Raw genomic sequence first — 24,199 nt, forward strand, 5'->3', positions numbered from 1 at the left:
GCTAATCTTCCATTTCCCTGTGTACAGAACACATAGAAGAAGTTCTAGGATGATAACTACACTACACAGTTGGAACAGTTTGATATCATTTTATGTGTCCTGGCTCCATCTAACAAAATTCCAGGATTCACGGTTTGGTTAAGTACTCAGCTTTAGTGCACTCCATTAATGCACTAGTACAGTGATGGTGAACCTTTCTGAGGCCGAGTGCCCAAACTGCAACCCAAAACCCACTTATTTATTGCAAAGTGCCATGTCCCTCTGGCTTTCTAGTAACAAACTCTGGCAAACTCTGTGCTGGGATGACGGCACATGTGACCACAGAGAGGGCTCTGAGTGCTGCCTCTAGCACATGTGCCATAGGTTCGCCATCACTGCACTAGTATGATCTGTCAAAGAATTGTATGTAAAGCATCAAACTACAAATCCCAGTATTCCACAGGATGGAACCATGACAGTTAAAACATTTTTCTTCTCATGGACTCTTGCCATACTCATTGTAGAATCATAACACAAAGATAAAGGGCCCGGTATTTCACAGAATGGATCAAACCACTTCTGTATTATCCTTGTATACATTCTACTTTCAGTCAATCTAGTCCAAAATGATGCAAACAAGAACAAGACATGCCTAAGTGAGACACATACAGCCAAAATTTAGGTCTGACTGCTACACTGGTATTACCATATGTCCACAGCTTTCCTTGTATGCTAACCTGGTAATGAAGTAGTGCAGTGCCATAAAGACCCACAAAAAGTTATTACTCAAGGTCTAAAAACAGTAATCCATCTAATGTGGAGGATGAATACAGACTTTATTTGAAGTATATTATGCTCAAAATAAGGATGATGCAAACACACATAAATTTAAAATAAGAAATCTTGTGCTGCAGTAACAAATTCTTTATAAGATTGTTTTTTATTGAAATTCCAACCTATTAGCTTGTATTTAAACTAATAAAGTTAGTGTACAATGTGGAAGGGAATAGTGTACATTTTTTCTCTCCTTTTTTATTGTATTTAAACATGTTAATGTCGATGTGCAAAATTGTGCACATATAAAAAGAGATAAAATAGATTAAAAAATGAGAAGAAATACAAAACACACTATGAGTATCCCTTAGAATGACACACTGGGCCAGCAGATGCTTCAAAGAGTTGTACTGGCCACTATTTTACTGGGGCAAATGCCACAGGTACAGCTGTTCAGAGTAGTTGTCCATCCAATGTGTCATTCTGAAGATCCCTCAGAGTGACACTGTGTGAGTTACCCAAAATCTTGCCAAGTCCAAATACTTAATTCTAAGAAGGCTCAGGCAACAGGACATTCTGCACCATCCCTGAAAAACAGTTTCACATACAGAGGCCAGCAAAATAAAAGAATAAAATAAAATAAAAAAATATTTGGCAGAATTAAAAAAAAACATTTTGGTTCTCATACTGGCTAAAAGAAAAGGATGCTAAATAAATTTCTTGGTAAAAATTCCACTAATATGAAGCCATCATTTAAAGGTTCCTGGAGACCTTTGTGTGGAGTACATCAGGTAACTTCATGCAAAACAATTAATTTCTTTAAACTACTTTAACAGCACTTTAAATTCATTCCTGAAACAGGGTACCAACAAAACTGATATAGAGCCTAGGCAGTGGTAGTAAAGGTACAGTCTAGAATTTCCCAACTAGCCTTTGACAGAGGAAGCCTATCTTTTCCAGACAGGCTGTTCCCTTAGCAATAAAGCAATATCCATCATATTAGATTATCAGATACCAACTACAGTAGAGTCTCGGTTATCTGACATTCTGGATTATCCAACGTCAGATTAACTTGGGGGACGTGGCTGGGGGCCTTTCCATGCTCCCAAACAGAAAAGGTCCCAAGCGGGTGGCGGTGGGTACCACCAGGCCCCACCACCAGCTTCTGCCATGGCTTGGCTGCCGGGGGGGGGGGCAGAGTCTGCTGGTGCTGAGAGGGCCGACTTCAAGCTGCAAAGGAGAGGACTGGGTGCTTGGCCCAGGTCTCTCCTTTGCAGCTTGCTTTCCCTCAGCCAGAAGGGAGTCCGCAGAGCCCCGTTCGGGCTGAAGGAAACCAAGCCGCAAAGGGGAGGACTGGGCGCTTGGCTCAGGCCTCTCCTTCGCGGATTGAAGTTGGCCCTCTCAGCCCCGGCAGACTCCGCCCCTCTGCATCCAAGGTGGGGCAGAAGGAAGCAGGAGGTAAGCAGGGAAGGAAGGAGGAAGGAAAGGGGGAGGGGAGTCTGGATCATCCGACATTTTCAGTTATCCGACTATCAGCCGGCCCATTTATGTCAGATAATCGAGATTCTACTGTATATTAGTACCTCAGAAGATACAGATGTAGCTTGAACACTCATATTTGCTAGAAAGTAAGGAATTGTATTGTCATTTAATGGAAGCAAAGAAGGGATCCAAACAATTTCAAAGTACAAAAATGAATACACACAGAAAATGCATATTGTAGAAATTAGTGCCTAGAGCTCAAGGTCAGCAGCAGCTTTAGATGTGACCCCATCCAACTGTGTAAGAAGGAACAAGGGAATGAAGACTTTTCTTTTCTACTGAGTAGCCATTACAAAATACCCATTTCTTGACAACAAATGGCTTTACATACTAAAAACAGGAACAAGTATATGGAAGGTCTTTGGGTTTAGGGAAAACTCTATAAACATTTCTAAGGGCCTACTGCAAAGTTCTTTTTGGAGATTCTTAGAATACCCACTAAATTATCTATGTAAAGGAGGAACATTAAAAAAAATAAAGCTAGCATTTTTCAGAGCTCTTTTCCACAATAGAAACCATTCTAAATGGCAAACCTTTTACTAGGTCAGCAAAACTCACCAGTAAGCTAGCTCCACTCTGGAATAAATTGTAAGGATAAAGAATGCGCTCATAATGAACACGAATATGTGAACCCACAGCTTTGCCAGGTGAAAACCCCATCCTTGTGGCTATTTTAGTCCACTTTCTGTCCTTACAGACCAAGTCAAATCCACCTTCTTCTGCAACGAGCTGCAATAATAAAATAAAATAAAATAAAATAAAATAAAAGCACATCAGAATCTTATGTGTATACACAGCAAATCCGACACAGCTAAAAAAGGGGAAACTACTTTGCTTTGTAAGGGGACGGTATTGTTTAAACAACAGTCACATACTGATAAAACCAGAAAGTTATAGCTCCAACACAGTTAATTAGTACACCACAAAAAATAAAATCATGGTGGGTTTATCTAAATCCTGAGGCCTATGAGGCCTATCAAGTGAAGAGTTTTCTGGATTTAGGGAAAACTACGATCAGAATCCTGTTGGTGCACTATGCCAGCTTAACTATACTAGTATATGGCCCGCCCTCTCCATATGCAGGGGATCCGTTCCTGGGGGGCCTGCATATGGAGAAAAGAGCATATGCTCAAGCCCCGTAGAAAATAATGGGGTGCATACTCGAGGCAGCGCACGTGGTGCACAGCATAGGTATGCGCCCCTTTACTTCTGCCGGGGCTTGCCTTCTGCATAAACTGAAAGCTGCGGAATGCAAGCCTGCCTATGGGGAGGGTTGACTCTATTTAAAATGATCACTTACATTGAACAGAACCCAAGAAGGCGACCCGCACCGTTAATCAAAGTTGTAGGATGAATTATTTATTTTGTTTATCATTGTGATATGTTTTGTACATCGTTGTTTACTTTTAATATTTTTTTTAAAAAACTATACTGGTATAGATGGTGATGATAGGACCAAAAAGGGAATGGATATGCAGCCATGAAGGAAGTCAAGCGATGGAGAAAAAGGCTGCTCAAAGCATTTGTCTATCTTCCCTTGCCACCCTATATTAATCCTGGAACAAGTGGAACACTACTACAACATCAACACAATTCCAGCCTTAATATTAACTTGCATGCTTGTGAAAACCAGCTTGCTTCATCCTATAATTATGTAGTACTCACTCTATTGAGCTGGAACAAGTCCAAGATCTTTCTTTCTACATGTGGAATTTTCAGTGTGCATCCTTGAAGTTCCCAGAACTTTGCAATCTGATCCAGGAAATTTAGTTTTACCCGGGTTTGGGCCTATCAGAACACAATGCAGATTTATTATTTATATTTATCAATGTAGATATAATTTCAGAATTTTAACTGGAATACTCTTATCTGTTTTGCATATTGAAACAAAAGAAATTGAAAATAAAAGTTGACTGCTTCTCATGCTAAGAATCATCCGTCCAATTCACCCATGTCAATGCTTCAACTAGCAGTATGAAAGAAGCATCGGTTATACTTTGGAACAATTATTGAATAAGACTCTTCTGAACAAATACAGAGGGCTTTCTAACACAGCCCTAAAACACATTTGTTTAAAATATATATAGCTGTTTAAAATGATCAAACCAAATTATCATCCCATTGAATTTATCGAGTTGGGAGGAATCTAAAAGCAGAAAAAGATGTAAACAGTAGAGTCTGTGTTGGGATTGATGCTTTTTAAACTTGTTCCCAAACAGGGATGTGAGAATCTCAGTTTTCTTTACACAGTGAAAATCATACAATTTTTATGCATTGTTCTTCATTTGCACATTTATAAAATGTACCCACGTTACATATTTCTCCAATGACAAACATTTGTTTCTGCATATTTTTCTCCATTATGCACATTCTAGCGGTTCACATTTAAAATATGCCCATAGTTATGTGCAAACTTTATTTCTCAAAAATGCCTTGTAAACCTTGCAAGCAATCAAAGAAGGTGCACACTTTCTAGTAACAAGTCTGGGGAGATGTGAAAATCCTACTTCCATCAAGACTGTACAGAAAAGAAAATTTCTTTACATCCTACTTCATAAATGACCTGATGTTAAGGGTGAGTACTGACAGGGACAAGTTTGTAGATAACACAAAGTATTTATAATGATTAAAACAAAAACACACAGTATTTTTAAAGCATCTTTGCAAATTTTACATAAGAACAAATGTGGTTACGGTAAGTAAGTGTAAAGTCATGTATATGGGGTAGAAAATCCTAATACAGTATCATGTCCCAGGTCAACAGGACATTTTAGTCCCCCAGACTTACATTTTGTTGCAGAATTCAAACAAAACGAGACCTACAAGTTAAGCATTTTACATTTGCCACCTGAACAGTGTCCACGTTTCAGCACTTGTCATATGTACTTTAAGAAAAAAACAAAGATGGCAGTATAGTATTTTGTGGTTTTTCGGGCTATGTGGCCATGTTCTAGAAGAGTTTCTTCCTGATGTTTGGCAGTATTTTTAAGATTCAGAAATTGTGATGACTAATTTTTGGCAAAAAACAAAAAAAAATACATCAAACAAAACAAAAAGAAATAAAAGAGGAGGGTTGGCAGCTACTTAAACATATATCTCACCCTATGTGAACATGTGTTTTCTGACTCAGAATATCTGAGTAGTGGAATAGCCTTGATTTTGCACCCACAAACATGGGACACTGCTGTACCCCATGCAATGATGGCCCTTGTGGTCTCTTCCAACTCTATGATTCTATCACAGTCAGTCCTTCAATACAAGTTGTTTTCTCTGTCTGAATCAAAGTTAAATACCACTGGATTTTTCTCAACACATTTCATGGTCTCAATTCAACAGGGGCAACTGTAAAATAATTCACATTGCAATACCTCTAATTCATTCAATCTTTGGATTCGTGGAGTGAAGTGAAGTTTGTCAACATCACATGCAAATGGAGGTTGCCAGTCCTAAAAGAGAGAAAGAAGAACAAAGTACAGTAGTATGTTAGGAGTCCTGAAACACAATCAATATGATGTTGTTCACCCTATTTTCTAACTCAGAGAAATCTAACCAGAGCTAAAGTATATATAATCACTTCATACAGTATTATGAAAGATTATGTGCTTTCAATGTTGTGTAATTTATTTACAGTATTAAACACTAATTTTTTCCTTCTTGCTATTGTTGGAGGAACAGCAAGACACTAGTAGACTTTACATGTCTTAGGAACTGAAAATGTAAAATATCAATTATCATTCAACATATAAATATAAACATAAACATAGATATAAACATATAAATAACCAAGTTAGCATGGGAGCATTATTACAGGGACTTTTTCTATGCAGTTTCTTCAATGTGGGTAAATTAAAGTAATAAATAACAGAAAAACATAATACCATGCTATAAACTTATTAATAACTTTTTGTTGGCACTATTAGAATCAATATAAATTTACTAAATTTCTACACAGATACAATCAAGCATCTGACCTGTTTTTTTCATTATGACATTCAATACAGCACAAAAACCTATAGAATTAGAAGTTTGGAGACACAACTTATTATACTGTCTATACCTAAGTTACAACAATCAGGAACAACTAAAAATCTGAAGGTATGAAATACAAAAATTGAAGGATGCTTGTGAAATAGTTTTCTTTCAAAAGAGTGAAATAGTAATTTCAAAAGTAATTTCTTAGATCAAGGAGTTGATTTTTTAATAATATGGGAAAAATAATAAAAGATGTTATATAGCAGGGGTAGGCAACCTATGGCCCGCGGGCCGGATGCAGCCCGGCGAGGCCTTGGGACTGGCCCCAGCCTGGTCCTGCCGCCGATTGCCACCTGGGCCTTTGGCCTCTCGCACGAGGGGGCAAGGGAGGCAATTGTCTATAAAAGCCTCAGAAACATGCATTTATATTAACATTTTTGAAAAAATCAGCAAATTTTTTCACGTGTCCTCCATTTGAAAATTTTGTCCTACATTCCTTTCGGGTTATTTATTTATTTAATTCTTTTTTTTTAAAAAATTATTTAATTATTTATTTTTTGGCTTTGGCCCCCCCAGTTGTCTGAGGGACAGCAACCTGGCCCCCGGCTCAAAAAAGGTTACCTACCCTTGTTATATAGCATGCACACAAAATCACAGGCAATTTCCAACCCTCCATGTATCAGGGGACAGTTCCTATCATTCGAACAATATCTGAATGGTTAGATGCTGCCCACTGATTTAAAGTGTAAGTGAAAATTTACAGAAGAGACAAGCACAGTGGATTGTTGTTACCAAGTAGTTGTTTATTAGACTGCCTTACAACATAACTGTTATGGATCATAGAATCTAGGAGATGGGGGAGGAATCCTTGGACACTGATTGAGTAAACTGAGTTTTGCTTTCATGTTAAAGTCCACAGTATGAAAAGCATATTTCGCTTATGATTAAAATTCCATTAATGAGGTCTATCATACACTTTTGAATATGCTTTGTCCCTGCTCAAGTTCAGGAGTCTGAAGTTTGTATTTGAGTACAATACTGAGAGTTGTTTGACAGGATCTTTTGAGACTACAGTCGTCCCTCCTAACTCATGGATTTGAGACTTGCAACCTTGAATATCCACAGAGGGGCAACCTCCGCTATTTTCAATTGCACATGCACCCGCATCACACGCACAGGGATGCACCCCATTAAAGCCTATGGGGCTTGAATATGAATGAGCCTCCGGTTTTGTGGAGGGGTCCGGAACAGATCCCCAGCGAAAACTGAGGGACAATTGTATAATAAGATAATTATATGCAATTATAATTACTGTCGTTAATAACAGAGGGAATAATTTTAGTAGAAATGTTTTCTTAGGAGATCACCGTCTATGTTCATGGTTTCAAACAACCATTCATCAGTTTTCTTCATGCATATGCAGACAGAGGAGTCTTCCTTGTATGAGATGCAAAGAAGAGTTGTACCAAACCCTGGCCACCATCTCGCAGGAGCAAATACACCTTAGAGACTTCAAGACTATACTGCTGCATCAAATACCTAAAGATGTTTTATATTGTTTAACCCTGGAAGTACCTTTCCAACATCAGACCCCAAGAATTTTAAATGCTTTATTAAACTTATGTAATAAAACTTCTACTATTCTCTCAAAAGATCAGCAATTTGAAAGCAAAGGCATTGAAAGACATTATATCAATACTACAGTACAACAGAGAACATGGTAAATTAATTTATGATAAACCATTACAAATTAAATTAGATTCAAAGTATCTTTTCCAAATGATTTTGTCTTGTCACTTTGTCTAATTTCATGGTCACTATCACTTTTGCTACACTCCATCTTGTCTTTAAATATTGGTACTCAAACTTTTATCTTTGTTTTTACATCTACATATGGACATCGCATACATACCCCGACATAGTATATGAATAAAAGTATTTTGTTTATTTAGTGTGCATATTTTCATTCACACATTCATGCATATTCATATTTTAACATTTTATAATGAAGTAACATTGTTTAAATTAGAATTGTTTTATTTTAGTAAATTCAATATCTAATTCTAATTCAATGCATGTGTAAATTGTACACACAAAAAAGCTTGGTATGAGGAAGAAGGATCAGATTCTCAAAGTCTCATGGCCCCCTTGAGCAACTCATGCACGCCCCTTCCCCGATCCCACACCATCATTTGAGAACCACTTATTTAAAAGGTTGCTTCTTTGATAACAATTAATATCTGGCTGCTAAAGGCAAATTCTTAACTAGTACAATAAATGGCAGCAAAAGAAGATGAGATGAGAAGCACAGTAAGTTCACTAGCTCTGGTGAATGACCACTGGTATAAAGATTCCTCCCTTGGGTAACACTAACGCTAGCCATTGCAACAGGCTGCTGCAGCAGAAGATCAGATGGAAAGCAAAGTCACTCTGTCAGTCATGTTAAAAGATAGTTTGGGGTCTTCCCACATTACCTCTGTGTTGGATCTATTTTTAGACTGTAAGTCCATGGACAGAAAGTATTTTGTTCTTAATGACTCTGTATTTTATCAAATTTCCCAGATGCAAAAGTAAAATTAGCCTAGCTAGATTACTGCACTACACTCTTATAGTGCTGCTATTCCACTTTAACTGCTCTGGCTGCCTCATGCTGCATTTTGATATTTGCAGTTTAGAGGAAAGCATTTAGAATTCTCAGCCAGAGAGCTCTTAGGCCTCACCGAAATACAAAGCCCAGGAAGCAACAGGTGGCAGCCGAAGCAGTAAAAGTGGAATAGCAGCGCTATAAGAGTCTAGTGTAGTAATCTACTAAATCACACTGTGCCTCTCCATGAAGAGAATTCAGCAACTGACCTGACGAGGGACACGTTCAGATGCAATCCACATAAGACAGACTTCTAGCTAAAAATTGATACCGTGGAGAGGAAATATAAATAATTTTTCTTTTTTGCTAATGCTGATGATTTCTTCTAGATTTTCTGTTTTTTGTTTGTTTGTTTGTTTGTTTGCTTGCTTGCTCCACTTAAACCAGGTTCCAAACAGTCTCAATTTGTTACAAATAACAATTTTAAATAAATAAAAGTCAATTCCGTTTGTAATAATTGCCTGAATACACAGTATTTTAATATATCAATTGTGATAATTTTATGCCAAATCAAATTGTACATAGTCATATTTTATGTTCCTAATGGAATAGAATGACTTTCATTCTGTAAAACGTGCAAATGTTGCATTCTTTCAATTTTTTGGAAAAATTTCCATGGGGAGAAACAATGTTTTTCCCCATGGATTCAAAATCTGCAGATACTGTATTTTACTTTCCCGAGCTCTCCTCCGTTGTATCTGCACTGCAGAAATACTCGTTTGACACCACTTTAATTGCAATGGCTCAATGCTAGGGAATTCTGGGAAGTGTAGTTTGTTGTGGCACCAGACCTCCCTGACAGAGAAGGCTAAATGTCTCATAAAACTACAGTTCCCAGAATTCCATAGCATTGAGAAATGGCAGTTAAAGTAGTGTCAAACTGGATTATTTCTGCACTGTGGATGTAGCCCTAGTTATCAGTTTTATTTTCTGTTTTGTTATGTTTGTCATCATCACAGTTGTCATGGATCTAAAAACCAAAGGTGTGCCTGGATCAAAATAAGCTTCTCTACCTTTCACATGTGAGTGTATTTCTTGATTTGTGTCGGTGCTTCCAAACATAGACCATTCTTTCAGTGCCCCCTAAAAGAAGAAATGCAACTTGCTCTTCCATTGGAGAGTTCAGTTTGTAACCTAGGACTGGACTGGCCTCCTCATTCAGTGTACAGAAATTAGAATAATCTGACAGTGTACATAGTTTTTAGAAACGATCTGGAGAACGTATGAACTTCTTATCTTAAAATTTTTATTTATCATGCTAAAAACAAAACAATCCATAAACGATTTTCTTCCTTTTTTCAATTTTTTGAGAAAAAACCCAAAAAAGGCTTCAGGGGAAGAAACCGGTAAAAAACTGAGTTTGTTTCTGAATTTTTCCAGGTTTTTTTCCAGGCCTTCACATCTCTACTTATAGCGAGTTAACCATTCATCTAGCCCAGTAAATGGTTTTGTCATTGGAGGCTTAAGGAACTGCAATAGATAGGAGTGCTTTTCTAAGTTTTGCTGAAATACCAGCGCTGTGACCTTACCTGCATGGAGATGGTTTGACAACAATTTCCCATGCACTGTTTTGCTATCTCAAGTCGCATTAAATACAATGGCATAATAAAATGGTGTCCCTTAAATACAATGGCAATATCAAGGCTTTTGGAATTTATATATATCTTTTAATATTTTCAAGCTGTTGATTGCTGAACTTATAGATAAAGAGGATATAGAGGGCTGTAGGCACTGATAACATGCCATCTGAAATACTACAGCAGACCTTGGTATCTTCTGGGGTTTGATTCCAAGCTCCCCCGTGGATATCGAAATTCATGAATATTCAAGTCCCATTAAATACTACTGTGCATTAAAATAGTATCTCATATAAAATGGCAAAATCAAGATTTGTTTTTTGGAATTTATGTATTTTTGAATATTCTGAAGCCATGGATGGATGGTCTAATCCGTGGATAGAGAGGGTCAACTGTACCATACCTTTAAAACCAGTTGGAAACTGAGTTTGATCTAAAATAGGGATGCTAGATTGTTAACTGGAACTGGATGGTTTGACCAAGTACAATTGTGTGTTGTCAGCTCTGCTGATTCCCAATGAATTACTAAAGCTCAAATTAAAAAGCCCAAACTTTATTTTGAAGCCATATATTGATTAAGTTGAAATTACCTGGAAAAAAATATTTTCCAGTTTGTATCTGTCTAGAACTTAAGGTCTTCTTCAGAGACCTTACTCGATATGCAACAGAATAGTTGGGGAAGCATGTACTGTAATTATCAGTGAGTGGGCCTCTTTGGTAACAGCAACCTCCTTATGATCACCACCATCACCCTGTTGGCTTGGCTCCATCTCTCTGATCTTTCTAGCAATAGATAAAGGCTACAATCCCACAGGTACAATCTTAGTCATTGCAAGATATATCCACTACCTCCTTGTGCAATGATTTCCCCCATGAAAGGCAGGCAGGTTTGGAGAGGGAGAGTCATCGGCAAAGCTTGAGACCTTTCCCCTATCCTGGGAGCCCTTGCCATATTAAATCTTTCTTCATGCTTCCAGGACATCAAGAGAAAAGAGAGAGGGAAAAGGACTGGCGAAGATGAAACAGAGCAACAGAAAATATATCCTACTGGAATGATAGGCAGGACAAGACTGGCCTTCTAGGGTTAGCTCCATCAATGTAGGGTCACTAGAAGGTCTCTTTTTTCTTCCTGCCTTTCTGGAGTGAGAGGGAGGAGCATAACCCAAACTACAGGGTGTGGGGATCTTATCTACTGAGAAATTAATGCTTCACGTATACTGGACACCATTGCATTTCTTTAAATGAAAACTATCTAGGTAAAGGTAAAGGTAGTCCCTTGACATGAAAGTCTATAGTCGTAACCAACTGCAGGGGATGGTGCTCATCTCCATTTCTAAGCCAAAGAGCCAGCGTTGTCTGAGGACTGCTCTGGTGGTCATGTGGCCAGCATGACCACACCAAACGCTGTTACCTTACCACTGAGAAGTGGTACCTATCTATCTACTTGTATCTGCATGCAATCAAACTGCTAGGTTGGCAGACGCTGGGACTAGTAACAGGAGCTCACCCCATCATGCAGCACTCGGGCCTCAAACTGCCAACCTTCTGTTCTTTCAATCATCAGAACTGGCGTCTTAGCCACTAAGCCACTGCATCCCTGTCTACTTCAATTAAACTGTTTACTTCAACTAAATATTGGTGATATAATATAGATAATGCTCCCCTATATCATATTATGTGGGCATGACCAAGATTTATCCCTTTGGATATTATTACGATGTATAGATTTTATTTGAAAAATCTTTGGCATTTCCAAACACATAAATTCTTTAACTCTACATCCCTGTGATATAGAACTTAATTAATGGTCAGTGTGTGGTTGGATCCTGCATACTCTTATTGTTGGTAACAGGCTTAAATGCCCAGACTGAAAAGATAAACACATGCTATCTATTGCCCAATGGTCAGATGATAACATGGGTTCATCTATCATAAATTTGTATTTTACAGACATTAACTTCAAGAAAAGGTGTTTTGGTAAATATGGTCATCTTTTCAGTGTAGAAGCCCAGCCTATGTTTATATCCTATGTACTTACACACACGCACACGCATACATTCTAACCTTCTGCCTTCTTCCTTTCTTTGTAAAACTAGTTTCTAAAATGCTCAAAATATACATGAATTAGTGCAAACCAACAAGTATCTAATTATACTGAATTTAATGCAACTTACTCCCAGGTAAATATGTATAAGGAAGTAGATTAACAATACCAAGGTTGTTTGAACTGGGATCACAGTCTGTATGTGGGTAAGGGTGCACCCTATAAGCCCATATTGGTAAAGAATCTCATGGCTGCACCCAAGTAAATATTCAAGGACTTCATCCTTACTGTGGAGACCAGAGTTAGTTAACTTCTGAGGGGCACACTGGTTTCCCTGTAATACATCAGTGGCCACAGCCTATAATTTTTGAACTGCTAGATATGCTGGCGCACTGCAAAAGGTATTAATAGTAGACTTCTGAAGTACACTCATGAAGCAAGCTCTCCAATTCGACTATGAAAGTGGAGGAACATTTTTTCTTTTCACACCCTTTTCATTTACAGTTTAGCTTGCCCCACTGAAGGTCAGGCAAACTTTTTATCATCTTTTCTGACATGGATTCTTCAGAAACATTTTGCCAATTTTCTTCAATATGGATTTTCCTTTTTGCTCCATATTTGCTACCTTTTCCCCTTCATTCATGCAAAATAAGTGCCATTGTGACCATCACAACTAACATATCAGCCACATACATGCTCTGTCTGTAATTTCTAGCCTGTAGCAAAATCTGCTATAGTCCTTTTCATTAATACAGAGATTAATGATATAACAATTTATTATTTTCCTTAAATTTAAACAGAGGAATTATTTGGACACTAATGAAATTATTTTTGCAGTTTCTGCTGCATAAGAAAAGTAAGAACTGACATGAACTGATGTGCATATTAAAGATAATAAAGGTGATTACTGCTTATAATATTTAATATTATATTTAATATAATATTTAAAAGTACAGTACTCAAAGTTAGAAAACTATGTTACTCTGGAATTATTTAGTAGCACAGAAATGAACCAAGAAAGTTCTGAAGACTCAGTACAGATCAATAATCTGGAAGACAGTAGCACAGAACATGTGTTCTTTAACAATAAAGTGCTCCATGACTATAAGCCAGCCACTATAAACCACCAAGTGAAATGTTAATTTTTTTCAATATACTGGCCCACACAAAGATCTTCCCCCTCCCCAATGTTGCTTATATAAAAAGTACTAAATATTCAAAATGCCACATTACTAGCAGTGTTTGACCCACTGATTTATGTTCAGCTATTCTACCTTGGATTTAAGATATATATACAGACATCAAGTTTTTTATTTGTGAAGTACAGTACACCAAGTTATGCTCATAGCCTTAGGTATATTAACTTCTCTGTCTGGATTACCACATATTAGGCGTGTCTCAGCCTGCCACAGTTCACCAAAAAAACATCAGGTAGGTTTTTATATGCTGAGGGATGCAATAGAACAATATCTATTAGAGATAATAATAATAATATGTTTTTGCACCAAAATTAACTGTTTCTTTGTTTGGCTTGGCTGTACTCACATGTATGTTTAAGATTCTCTTAAAGTGCAGGAAATTCATGAACTGGTATACTATAAAATTTACTTCTGAATACCTTGTGAAAGAAGAGGGGAAGATAGTTCCCTTTGACAAACCTTTACAAAGACCCAAACTGTCCTCTTCAGCAAGACTGAAAAAAATCAGTGGTCTTTCTGGATTTTTGGAGAACTTGTCAACCAAAAGAGAGCAATGGGTGGAAAAATCTGTTTCCTCATGAACCATAGATTTTCTTTAGGAATCAAAAAAATCCAGACAATTTAGAACAATATAGCATATGGGGGGAAATGCTGAAAGCTGGAAACGACTCTTCATAATACAACACTGCTTATGACAAAATAATACTAAAAAGAACTCTTGTGAATAAATCGCCAGAGTAGGAGTAACAAACCACAATATACTGTGAATGGCATAAACCAAACTGACGTAAACCTTTGGTTTATATTCTCCTCCTTCCTTTGCATAAAAGGGAGAGTAAAAACTTCTGCCAACTGTTTATCAACAAATGATAGTTTGCTGATCTACCTGGACACTACATGAGATAATATGTAGAAAGATCTTGTAGCACCTTTGAGACTAACTGAAAAAAAGAATCTGGCAGCATGAACTTTCGTAGACTTAAGTCTACTTCCTCAGATGCACTGGAAATCCATCAACCTCTTCAAAATGCATCTGCAGAAGTAGACTGTAGTCTACGAAAGCTCATGCTGCCACCTTCTTTCTTTCACTTAATCTCAAAGATGCCACAAGATCTGTCTACATACTGATTCTACAGACTAACACAGCTATAGCTTTGAATTCTACAACATGAGATAGTTTATTCAAACCAAAGTGCAACAAGCATAAAAGCAAGCCAAGCCTTTCACTATTTGTTATATCTGAATCTCATTTTAAAATGGCAACCTGTTAATTTATTTGTTCTTCCTCTACTGAGAAGGCCTAACATCTGTATCTTTTAAATTTTTGTTCTTTATAGTAAATATTACTTTGATTTTGACAAAAAGTCCATCTTCCTAACACTTCTGAAATCTATCACTTCATATGACTTCCCTGTTGGGGTGTTTTGTTTTTGCTTTCAAATAACAAAACATAAATACTGGTTTCTGAGTGGCGTGAAACAAAGGAATCCAAGAAATGGAGGTGACCTCTCTTTCCTGCTACAATCCACTCCAGTGGACTACAAAGGCCTACTCCAGAGAGTTGAGAACCCAAAGCTGATTTGCAGACAAGTGCAGCTGCAGGATTGGAAGGACATTCTACCTCACTGATATATATGTATATATGTAAATAATAAGATATCTTACAGAAGAGACCCAAGTCTAAACACAAAATTCATTTCAATTTCATCTTATACTCATAGCCTAAATGCAGTTTTATCTGGGTAATATTTTAAATAATTTTGTGTATGAAAGAAAGTTTGTGAACACTGAATCACCAGTAAGCAAAAGTGTCACTATCTCAGCCACCCATGGAAAAAATGGTTTTTAGAAGATTTTGGAATTCTGAGTAAGGGAGACTCAACCTGTAAAACTGTATCATCCAAAATCAAAACCCACAGGATTCCAGAAGCTAGACTCAATACTATAACTGACAGAGAAGAAGCAATATGAGCATCCCCAAAGAGTGAATTCTACAGCCTTTATGCCACCACTGAAAAACCTATGTGACATGTTTATGCTTAAATATGCAATTTTAACATTTTAAGCTCAAGTACTTCACAAACACTAAAAACAACTGTAATAATCTGAACTAGCTGAACATGAGGCCTAGTCTACATCTCTTTCACACGGTAAAATCCACACAGTGACACAACTATTCATCTGCTTCTTGGGTAGCACTTTAGCAATACCAACACTACCACAATTGGGAATGAGCTCTACTCCCTACTGCAGACCGTCCTGTAGTTGACACTGAAGGTTTTGGTGCTAGTGCAGCTCCCAAGTGGATGCAGTTCAAGCCTTGGAATGAAAATCTACTATCCTTGGACAGACTTCCAAAGAAACCACTATCCCTCCCAACCAGGGAGGTGCTATAAAGTTAATAACTAGGCATTTAGTAGGTGGCTGCCTGTAAAATGAAGGAAATTGGAGGAAATTTTGGACTATTTATGATGTGAAATGGTTTTTCCTTTTGTTATTCAAAAACAGATGTTAGTTCACCATAGCATTTTCATTTATGTCACCTATTAATGTTTAGGAAAAACTGTTAAGATGCTGCTCTGAGACCATGCAATAAAGGTGAATACAGTGGGCCCTTGGTATCCTCCGAGGGTTTGTGTCCAGATTTCCCTATGGAAAGCAAAATTCATGGATGCTCAAGTCCCATTAATACAATGGTATAGTTAAATGTCGTCTCTTATATAAAATGGCAAAATCAAGATTTGCTTTTTGGAATTTACATATTTTTAATACTTTCAAGTTGTAGATGTTTGAAGTCATGGATATGAAGGTCTGAATATACAAATAAAAAACAAAATCTCTACAAAGTGCTATGATTTATAATATTAAAACTTTATAAAAATAGTGCATTTTGCTAATTCTTCAATATATGGAGAATTCCTTAACACCAACAAACATAACAATTCTATTACCAGTAGTTTTAATAGAATAATATAAATTAAATCAGAGGTAGTGGAAAATATTTAGGACTTGGGTCTTTTCTACTTTATCAATCAGACGACAAAGAGTGAACATGGCCACATAACCCGAACATCCCCCCCAAAAAACATGGATGCCGGCCACGGAAGCCTTCCACTTCACAAAGTGTAAATTCATTACAACAGCCCTCCAACCCATGTCTGGGTCAATACGGAATGTAAAACTGGAAGTAAAGTAGGTTTCTCCTATTCCTTTTCACATTTTTTAAATTTTATTTTTAAACTCATATTCCTTCCCCGGTTTCTTCTAACAATACTATGATACACATCAGAATCTGGTAACTATATTTACCACTAACCACAGCTGATTCCAAATCATATTTTATTACAAACTCATTTAAAACCGTGGTTTAAATTATGCCCTGTTTAGTACCACAGTAAACTGTGTTCCCAAAATCCAATAAGGGAGGATAGAATCAGTAGAGAGAAAAGGGAGAAGTGGCTTTAAAACTTTTCAACATATTCTTTAACTGTGGTTTGAATTATTTAAGTATTAATTCATCCAACAGGAAGCAAGACATCTGCAAGAATCAGAACATGGCCAGAGTTTTTTTGACGCCCCTGCCTAAATAGGCAGAATACTGATATGATAGCGATTTTAATCCCATTTGTGGGGAAGTCTTTGGCCTCCACATGAAGTTCCAGCAAACATGGCCAATGGTAAGGGATTACAGAATTTGTAATTCAAAACATCTGAAGGGCCAAAGATCCCTTCCTCTTCCTAAGTAGAAATATGTGAAAGAAATTAAGGGAAGGAATAGAAAGAAACCTAACAGACATTACCTAAAAAAACTACCACACGCCACATAAAGTTCTGAAACCAATGACTGCAAACCTCACACTGGGTTAAAATTAATACAGTATTAACACTGGATGCGCCCATGTGTACACAGGCTATAAAGTGATAGCTATTTTTCAGGTGTTTTCATTAAGAGATAAGTACTGTACAAGTATAACTCAGGTCATGAAGAAGATGTGTTGTTGGGTGTTACTTCTCTAAAAGAAAATTTGGTTCACAATGCATAAAAATAGGGATAGGGTCCAACACATAAAGAGAGTTTAATATGTTTCAGCAACCTTTTTATTTGAAATTAACAATGTGCACATGTGGAAACAACCAAGTCAAAGTAAACAAAAACATTAGTCTTCTAGAAACCACTCAAAAGCTTCTTCCAAAATTAATCCAAGGATTATTTTTTCCCTACAGCAACCCCTACTTTTCCTTTGATTTCCATTTTGGTGACCAAATTTATAGATTTATGCTTCTTTAACAAGGCTGCTGGTGGTGGTTTTGAGTCAAATGTATGTACTGCTCTCTCCTTTTATCTGTTTTGCTGTTCATACATACACAGTAAGGGATTCTGGGAGCAGCTGCTGTTTACCTTTGCCTGTTGTAAACAGGTACACGCAGCTGTAGTAAGATCAGCTACAGCAGAATCCTTTCTTTCCCAGTTCAAACTTTATTCCATTGATTGTTGCAGACACACTGCCCCAACCTAACACTAAAAGTCTGTTTCTCCAGCCCTCCTTCACTATCCTCCTCCAACGCTGATGCTGCAAAAAAACAAAAACCCTTCCAAGCATACAGAGGATGAGGAATAGGAGACCTGGGTTTTTTTGGTGGGGAGCTTCTTTGTTAACTGGAGTATGCCTGTAATATAATTAGTCCAGCACTTGGGAAACAAATTGTATTTCTAAATACCAGTAACCAGCCCACCGTAAGCTCATAATGAGTAAGATTCCCCACTATAATTTAAATATTCAGGGGAAGTCACAAGCAAGTATCTCATGCTTTACACTCTTATAAACTAAATTAATAGTAATTTATTTTGTTAATTGCAAGTGTGGAATGGAACAATTTCATGATTGGGAAGGATCTGATACCTCATGTTCTGGCTGTCACTTATCTAGAAGAGGTTTGTGCTGCCTTTCCATTTATACATTATCCATCATAACTTTAAAAAAACAGATTCCCTTTTAAACTTTTTAGATCAAGAGGATATTTATCCAGAAGTCTATGCTACAGTACTTCTATTTATCAAAGAAGCAGTAAGTGAAATTATGTGCTGTTACCTACAGTAGTTCGCTCAACAAAAGATTATGTTCACACTAATGCACAGAATATCCTCATGTCTCTAGATGCAACCTAATCTACAGCCTTATTGAAATCAAGACTGACTATGGGGAGTTACAGGAACAGTCCCCTTGTTTCAGTTGAGATGCCCAGTTCTTTACAAGTCTGTGCGCTGGATTCCAGGCTATAATACATCTTTTTCAGTCAATGCAAAAAAAAAAAATCCTTAAAATATTAAACAGATGACAACCTGGGTCCAGTTTTTTTATCTAAACATCAACTCTAACTGTTTGAGGTAATGATGGCACTATCTTGAAGCATTAAATTTTGTGAGCATTCTTTCTTTTACGTCCCTGAGATGTGGACTAGTTTATTGTTCTCAAATATGGCTGTTGCACCATAAGCTTTCCCATCTGTCTACCCATATAATCAGCAGCAGCAGCTGGACATTTTTTTAAAGAAATAAAGTGATTAAAATATTTTCTCCTGGTCTGGAGTAACACTACACATATTTTATATTGCAAGTTAATTTTCTGCTGGTTATACCACTCAACTGTGTCATACAGAAGTCCACAAACACTTACCCAGGACAATTTAATTCTGGCCTCTAGCCACTTTCATACAAGAGTACAGGTAGTCAGTTTCAAAAAGGCACCCACAGAATATACAGCTAGAACACCTCTTTCAAAATGGCAGAAAGAAGACTGTATTTTGCACCAGTGACAAAGCACCAGCAAAATGGAATGGAGTAGATGGACTGCTATGCATCCTCTCTCTCATCATTTTCTCCTGTAATCCCCCATCTGTACCAGCCAGAAGGTACAAAAAATGATGATCCTTTAATTCTACTGAATGGGAAGCAAGAAAGTGGAACAACACTTCTAGGAACAGTGACTGACTATTAAATCTAACAAAATGTGCAGCTAATTTTTGTCTTCACTTCTGTTTAATATCAACAAACCAATACACAGCAATGAACCCACTAGAGTAGGGCCAGCCATTGTCTTTACATTATACATATTAATTTACAGATGAGAAGTATTCTTGTGCAATGTGGTCCAATCATGGATGGCCAGGCCTTATAAAGGTGGTGTCACTTACCAGTAGGGCTTTCAGAAAATATGAAACAAATAAAAAGACCACAGATTTGAAGATGGGGATTTGTATGCTTCCCAAAAGATCTGCTTGAAGGGCAGATTGGCAATGATCCTTTTACATTTTCATAAGACTGCAGTAATTGATATGAAATCTGTGTCTTGCTTATTTACATAACAAGTAGGGCTATACATTTGTTTTAACTATGCCCTGCCTGGTAGTACTAGAACAAAATACTCTAGCCACCAATTGGCCATCTCAGGATCAGAAATATAAACGCATTTACAATTTCTATATTCAAAGATATTGAATACCGCAATTGATAAGAAATAAGCAATAATCCACTCTAAAAGTATTTTGGAGACACAGATTTAAGATGGTGTCATGCAAACACAGGATCAGATGTAGTTTTTATTTGGTTCAATAACAAACTTTTACATTTGTTGTAGAAACTAGAAGAAAAACTTTAGAAGATAGCATTTCTGTATTAAACCAATCATTGTTTTTTAAATCAGAAGGCTCTACTACCTTGTAGTATCCAGCAAGCATTGTTCCCACACAAACCTTATTGAAATAAATGGAACTGCACAGGAACAAAGGTTGGTAGATTTCAGTCAGTAGATTGTTCCCACACAGAACTTCATTTGCGTGCCAGTCTTCAGTTACATTTTCTAATTAAAACTAAAAGACACACTGAAATTTGTTCAAATTAAGACAATGGCTACAATTAAAGTTCTATTGTAACACTCACAGGCTTATAAAATGGTTTTATCTTGAACTCCTAGGTAAACTTTCAAAGAATTTCTAATATAATATTATCTGTTTGAATCCATGTGTATCACTAGGTCTCTCTAAAACCAGAATGACCTTAATCTTGGTGAAACTACTGTAATGTCTTTTAACAAAAAAATCTTTGTTTGGCCAAATCCCTCCTCATCCACAGTTTTTACTTTTTTGAGTAAGTACAAATAACAGTAGAATAAAGCCAGTGCTTTGTTATACTGAGAAATAATGCAAAAACACTGTAATTGGAGTTACTAGTTCAAAATTGTCCTTTTGTAGCCTGCTGTAGTGGCTGTTTACACTTGTACTGATGAAGACTTAGCACCCTTCCTTCCCACTATGTATCGCACTCTAAAATGGTGGCCATGTTTGTCTAGCCTTCTGAAAGAAAAGATCTTTCAAAACTCCCAAGGCAGATATTTATGTCTTCTCAACTTTAAAACATAAGTGGCCACATGGAAATTAAGGCAGATTGCTCTAGAATGGCCAGATAAATGTTTTTATGGGTATACAGAGCAGGGAAATAAGGTAAACTAGAGGCTGAACCACAATGCCAACATGGAGGGCAACACCCAAGCAGCTGCCTTCACTTAGGTCTTTACAGTGATTGCTATACAGTACTTACATGGGAAGTAGGCAGCCCAGCCCCAAGACTTAGACAAAGCTTAAACCTTGTTAGACACAGCACCTGAACCCAAGTCATCTTACTCTTAAAATAGTCAACCTTGTGCATGGGGAAAACTGTGATGATGATGGCTGCCTCTTTCTCACCATAAAGAATTCTCTGCAACTATTTCTTTTAATCGCAGAACTCTAATACTTTCTTTAGACACTTGAAAATATACCAGATCTTCTAATCACTACTTGGTTACCAAGTTTTTAAAAAGCAAGATCCTCAGCAGATAGATAGCTGGGCTCAGTTCAGGAGGTTTCCTAAAGTTATTTATTTATTTGAGGTGGCTCATGGTGAGCCAGAGCTGAAACAAAAGCCTTGAAAAGCGCTTTTTGAAGAGGCCAGAAATCATCCCAAGAAGGGACTTTGGAAATAGGGAGAATAACTTCTGAGGTTCTTCTTGAGAGAGAGAGAGGGGGGGTGAATGTTTGTGCAAGAGAGAGGGTGTGTGTGTGTGAGAGAGAGAGAGAGAGAGGGGAGGAAGGGTGAGAATGTGAGTGAGTGACAGAGAGGTTGATGAGAGGGGTGTGTGTGAGAGAGAGAGAGAGACAAAGGGGGTGAGAGAGAGGAGGTGTCAGTGCATGTATGTGAGAGGGAGTGTGTGACAGGGAGAGACAGGGTGAGTGTGTGTGTGAGGGAGAGGGAGAGAGAGGAGGGGATGAGTGTTTGTCAGTCTGAGAGGGGATGAGGGAGTGAAAGTGTGTGTGTGTTAGAGAGGGTGAGTGAGGGGTGTGTGAGAGAGACAACGAGGGACAGACAGGAAGGAGGTGTGTGTCGGCTCCTTTCTTGCTTTCCAGACCTCTGGGCCAGAGACCCAAGGAGGCCACTTTCTTTGGGCCGTGGATGGAGAGCTCCCGCAGCTCCCAGGGGCCTCGCTGGCAGGCAGGCAGCCATGGTGGCGGGTCTGCTTGGCTGGAGGACGCCCAGGGCCCCCGGGACCCGTCCAAGGGAAGGCGGGCGGGAATGGAGGACACTCTTAGGCAATGCATCCTCACTCAGTTCGTGCTGCTTAAGTCTGGCTCCAAGCGGAGGACGTTTGGGGACACTCTCTTTCTCCTGCTGGGGATGGAGGGCAGGGAGGGGATCCTCCTTAATCCTCCAAACGGAGGACCTTCTGGACAGTCCCTCCTGGAAGGAAGGAAGGGGATGGGCGGCGTGTCCGGGGAAAAGAGGGCCAGGCTGGGCGTGGAGGACGGGTCCGGGGAAAGAAGGGCCCGGTCATGTTTCAAAATGGAGGCCAGGCGGGTGGGGATGGAGGACGCCAAGCCCGGTGCCCTGGCTCCCCAGCTCTGCCTGGAGGCGTGTCCGGGAAGGAGGCCCGGGCCAGGGGCAGAGGGCCTTTCTGGCGCCACTCACCGGCGGCGGGCGCACTTTGCAGATCCCGGTCTGCTCGGCGATGGGCCGGATCTTGTGGATGAAGGCGAAGGGGTCGGCGAACTCCTCCCAGCTGGGCTCGAAAACCGGGCACTCGGGCGGCGGCAGGAACTCCGACATGGCCGCAGGAGGAGGAGGAGGAAGAAGGGGGCACGCAGCAGCTGCAGCCACGACGGCCGGCGGAGAGGAGCCCAGGCGCCGCCGCCGCCGCCGCCGCTCAGAACGCTCCCGCAACTGCCAAAGCCCCAGCGCCCCTCGAACCCAACGGAGAGTCTGCCTCCGCCGCCGCCTCCTCCTCCGAGGGAAAAGAGTCCGCCTTCTGGAAGGCAGTGGCTCCTTTTTCTGAAGCCCAGGGCGCCCTGGTCCCAGGCCCTCCTCCTCCTCCTCCTCCAACTCCCAGGCAGAAGCCCACCCCCTTCCAGGAGGGCAAGGGAAAGGGACACGAAAGAAAGGCCGCACAGAAGGCAGGCCACCGGCATCCTCCTCCTCCTCTCCCCTTTGGCGGAAAGACTCTCGGGAGGAGGAGGAGGAGGAGGAGGAGGAGGAGGAGGATGATGATGATGATGATGATGATGATGATGATGATGATGATGATGATGATGATGATGATGATTAAAGTCAAGGAAAGCTCGTGATGCCCACGTCTTTCTTTCGGCGAGTCTCAAAGGTGCCACAGGAAGGATCCCTTTGCCCAAGATCCCAAAGCCACACAAAGGCCAAAGGCATTAAAAATAAAACACACAAAAGGTTGCACGTGTCATTGGTCTCAGTTGTGGCTTCCCTGAAAGAGAGGGGAACCTTCCTTCAGGAATGGGGGCCTCAACTCCCGACACACACAAGGCCCTCAAGCCCCAAAGAAGAAGAGTTCCATTGCTTTCCTTCAGTCTCTAGGTCAAGCCACTCTGCTTGGACCACTGTGGGGCACACAATGGCCACTCTGGAAAACAGGCCAGATACAGTGTGTGAGAGACCTCTTGGTTTGAGGACCAGGATTCAGTTCCCACTGGGTCACCGTCACACTGTCTCAGCCTCAATGGGAAGGCAATGTCATGGCCAAGAAACCTCAATTATAGGGTCGCTTTAGGGTGGCCATTGGTCAGAAAAGACTTGAAGACACACAACAACAAAGGGACAAAATGGAGTGGAGCGTGGAGGGGACTGTGATGCTGTGGGCAGTTTGTGCAAACTTGTAATACAATTTGGTTCAAATATACCTCCGTGGGCTTCGAAGGGGGTCGTTTTCCTGGACTTTGTACTCTTTCCACCCAAGAAAAAAACTCACTTTTAGCCATTTCTATATTCTATTTGAGGATAAATAAACAAGCAAAAAAGGGGGGCAGGTTGGATGCTGAGAGATGGTTACTTGACTATAAGAGTTCTTCCTCTGAAAAATGTATACACTTGTATACAGCGCATAAAGAAAATAATGGTCCAAGTGGGTTTGGCTGGGCG

At 39.2% G+C, this 24,199-nt stretch overlaps 1 protein-coding gene across 2 annotated transcripts in view; it reads right to left on the reverse strand.

Annotated features, from left to right (window-relative positions):
* The window catches only part of KDM5B (lysine demethylase 5B), a 77,451-nt gene extending 54,345 nt beyond the window's left edge, over window positions 1-23,106 (reverse strand). For both annotated transcript variants that reach the window (XM_042461681.1, XM_042461680.1), the window contains exons 1-4: window positions 22,730-23,106; window positions 5,664-5,741; window positions 3,961-4,083; window positions 2,854-3,024 (exon numbers count right to left, since the gene is read on the reverse strand). In XM_042461681.1, the coding sequence (XP_042317615.1) occupies window positions 2,854-3,024; window positions 3,961-4,083; window positions 5,664-5,741; window positions 22,730-22,867 (510 nt within the window). In that variant the 5' untranslated portion in view covers window positions 22,868-23,106. The remainder of the gene's footprint in view (window positions 1-2,853; window positions 3,025-3,960; window positions 4,084-5,663; window positions 5,742-22,729) is intronic.
* Window positions 23,107-24,199: the final 1,093 nt, after the last annotated feature.

Source organism: Sceloporus undulatus, chromosome 4 (assembly GCF_019175285.1).
Source record: "Sceloporus undulatus isolate JIND9_A2432 ecotype Alabama chromosome 4, SceUnd_v1.1, whole genome shotgun sequence".
Taxonomy (NCBI): Eukaryota; Metazoa; Chordata; class Lepidosauria; order Squamata; family Phrynosomatidae; genus Sceloporus; species Sceloporus undulatus.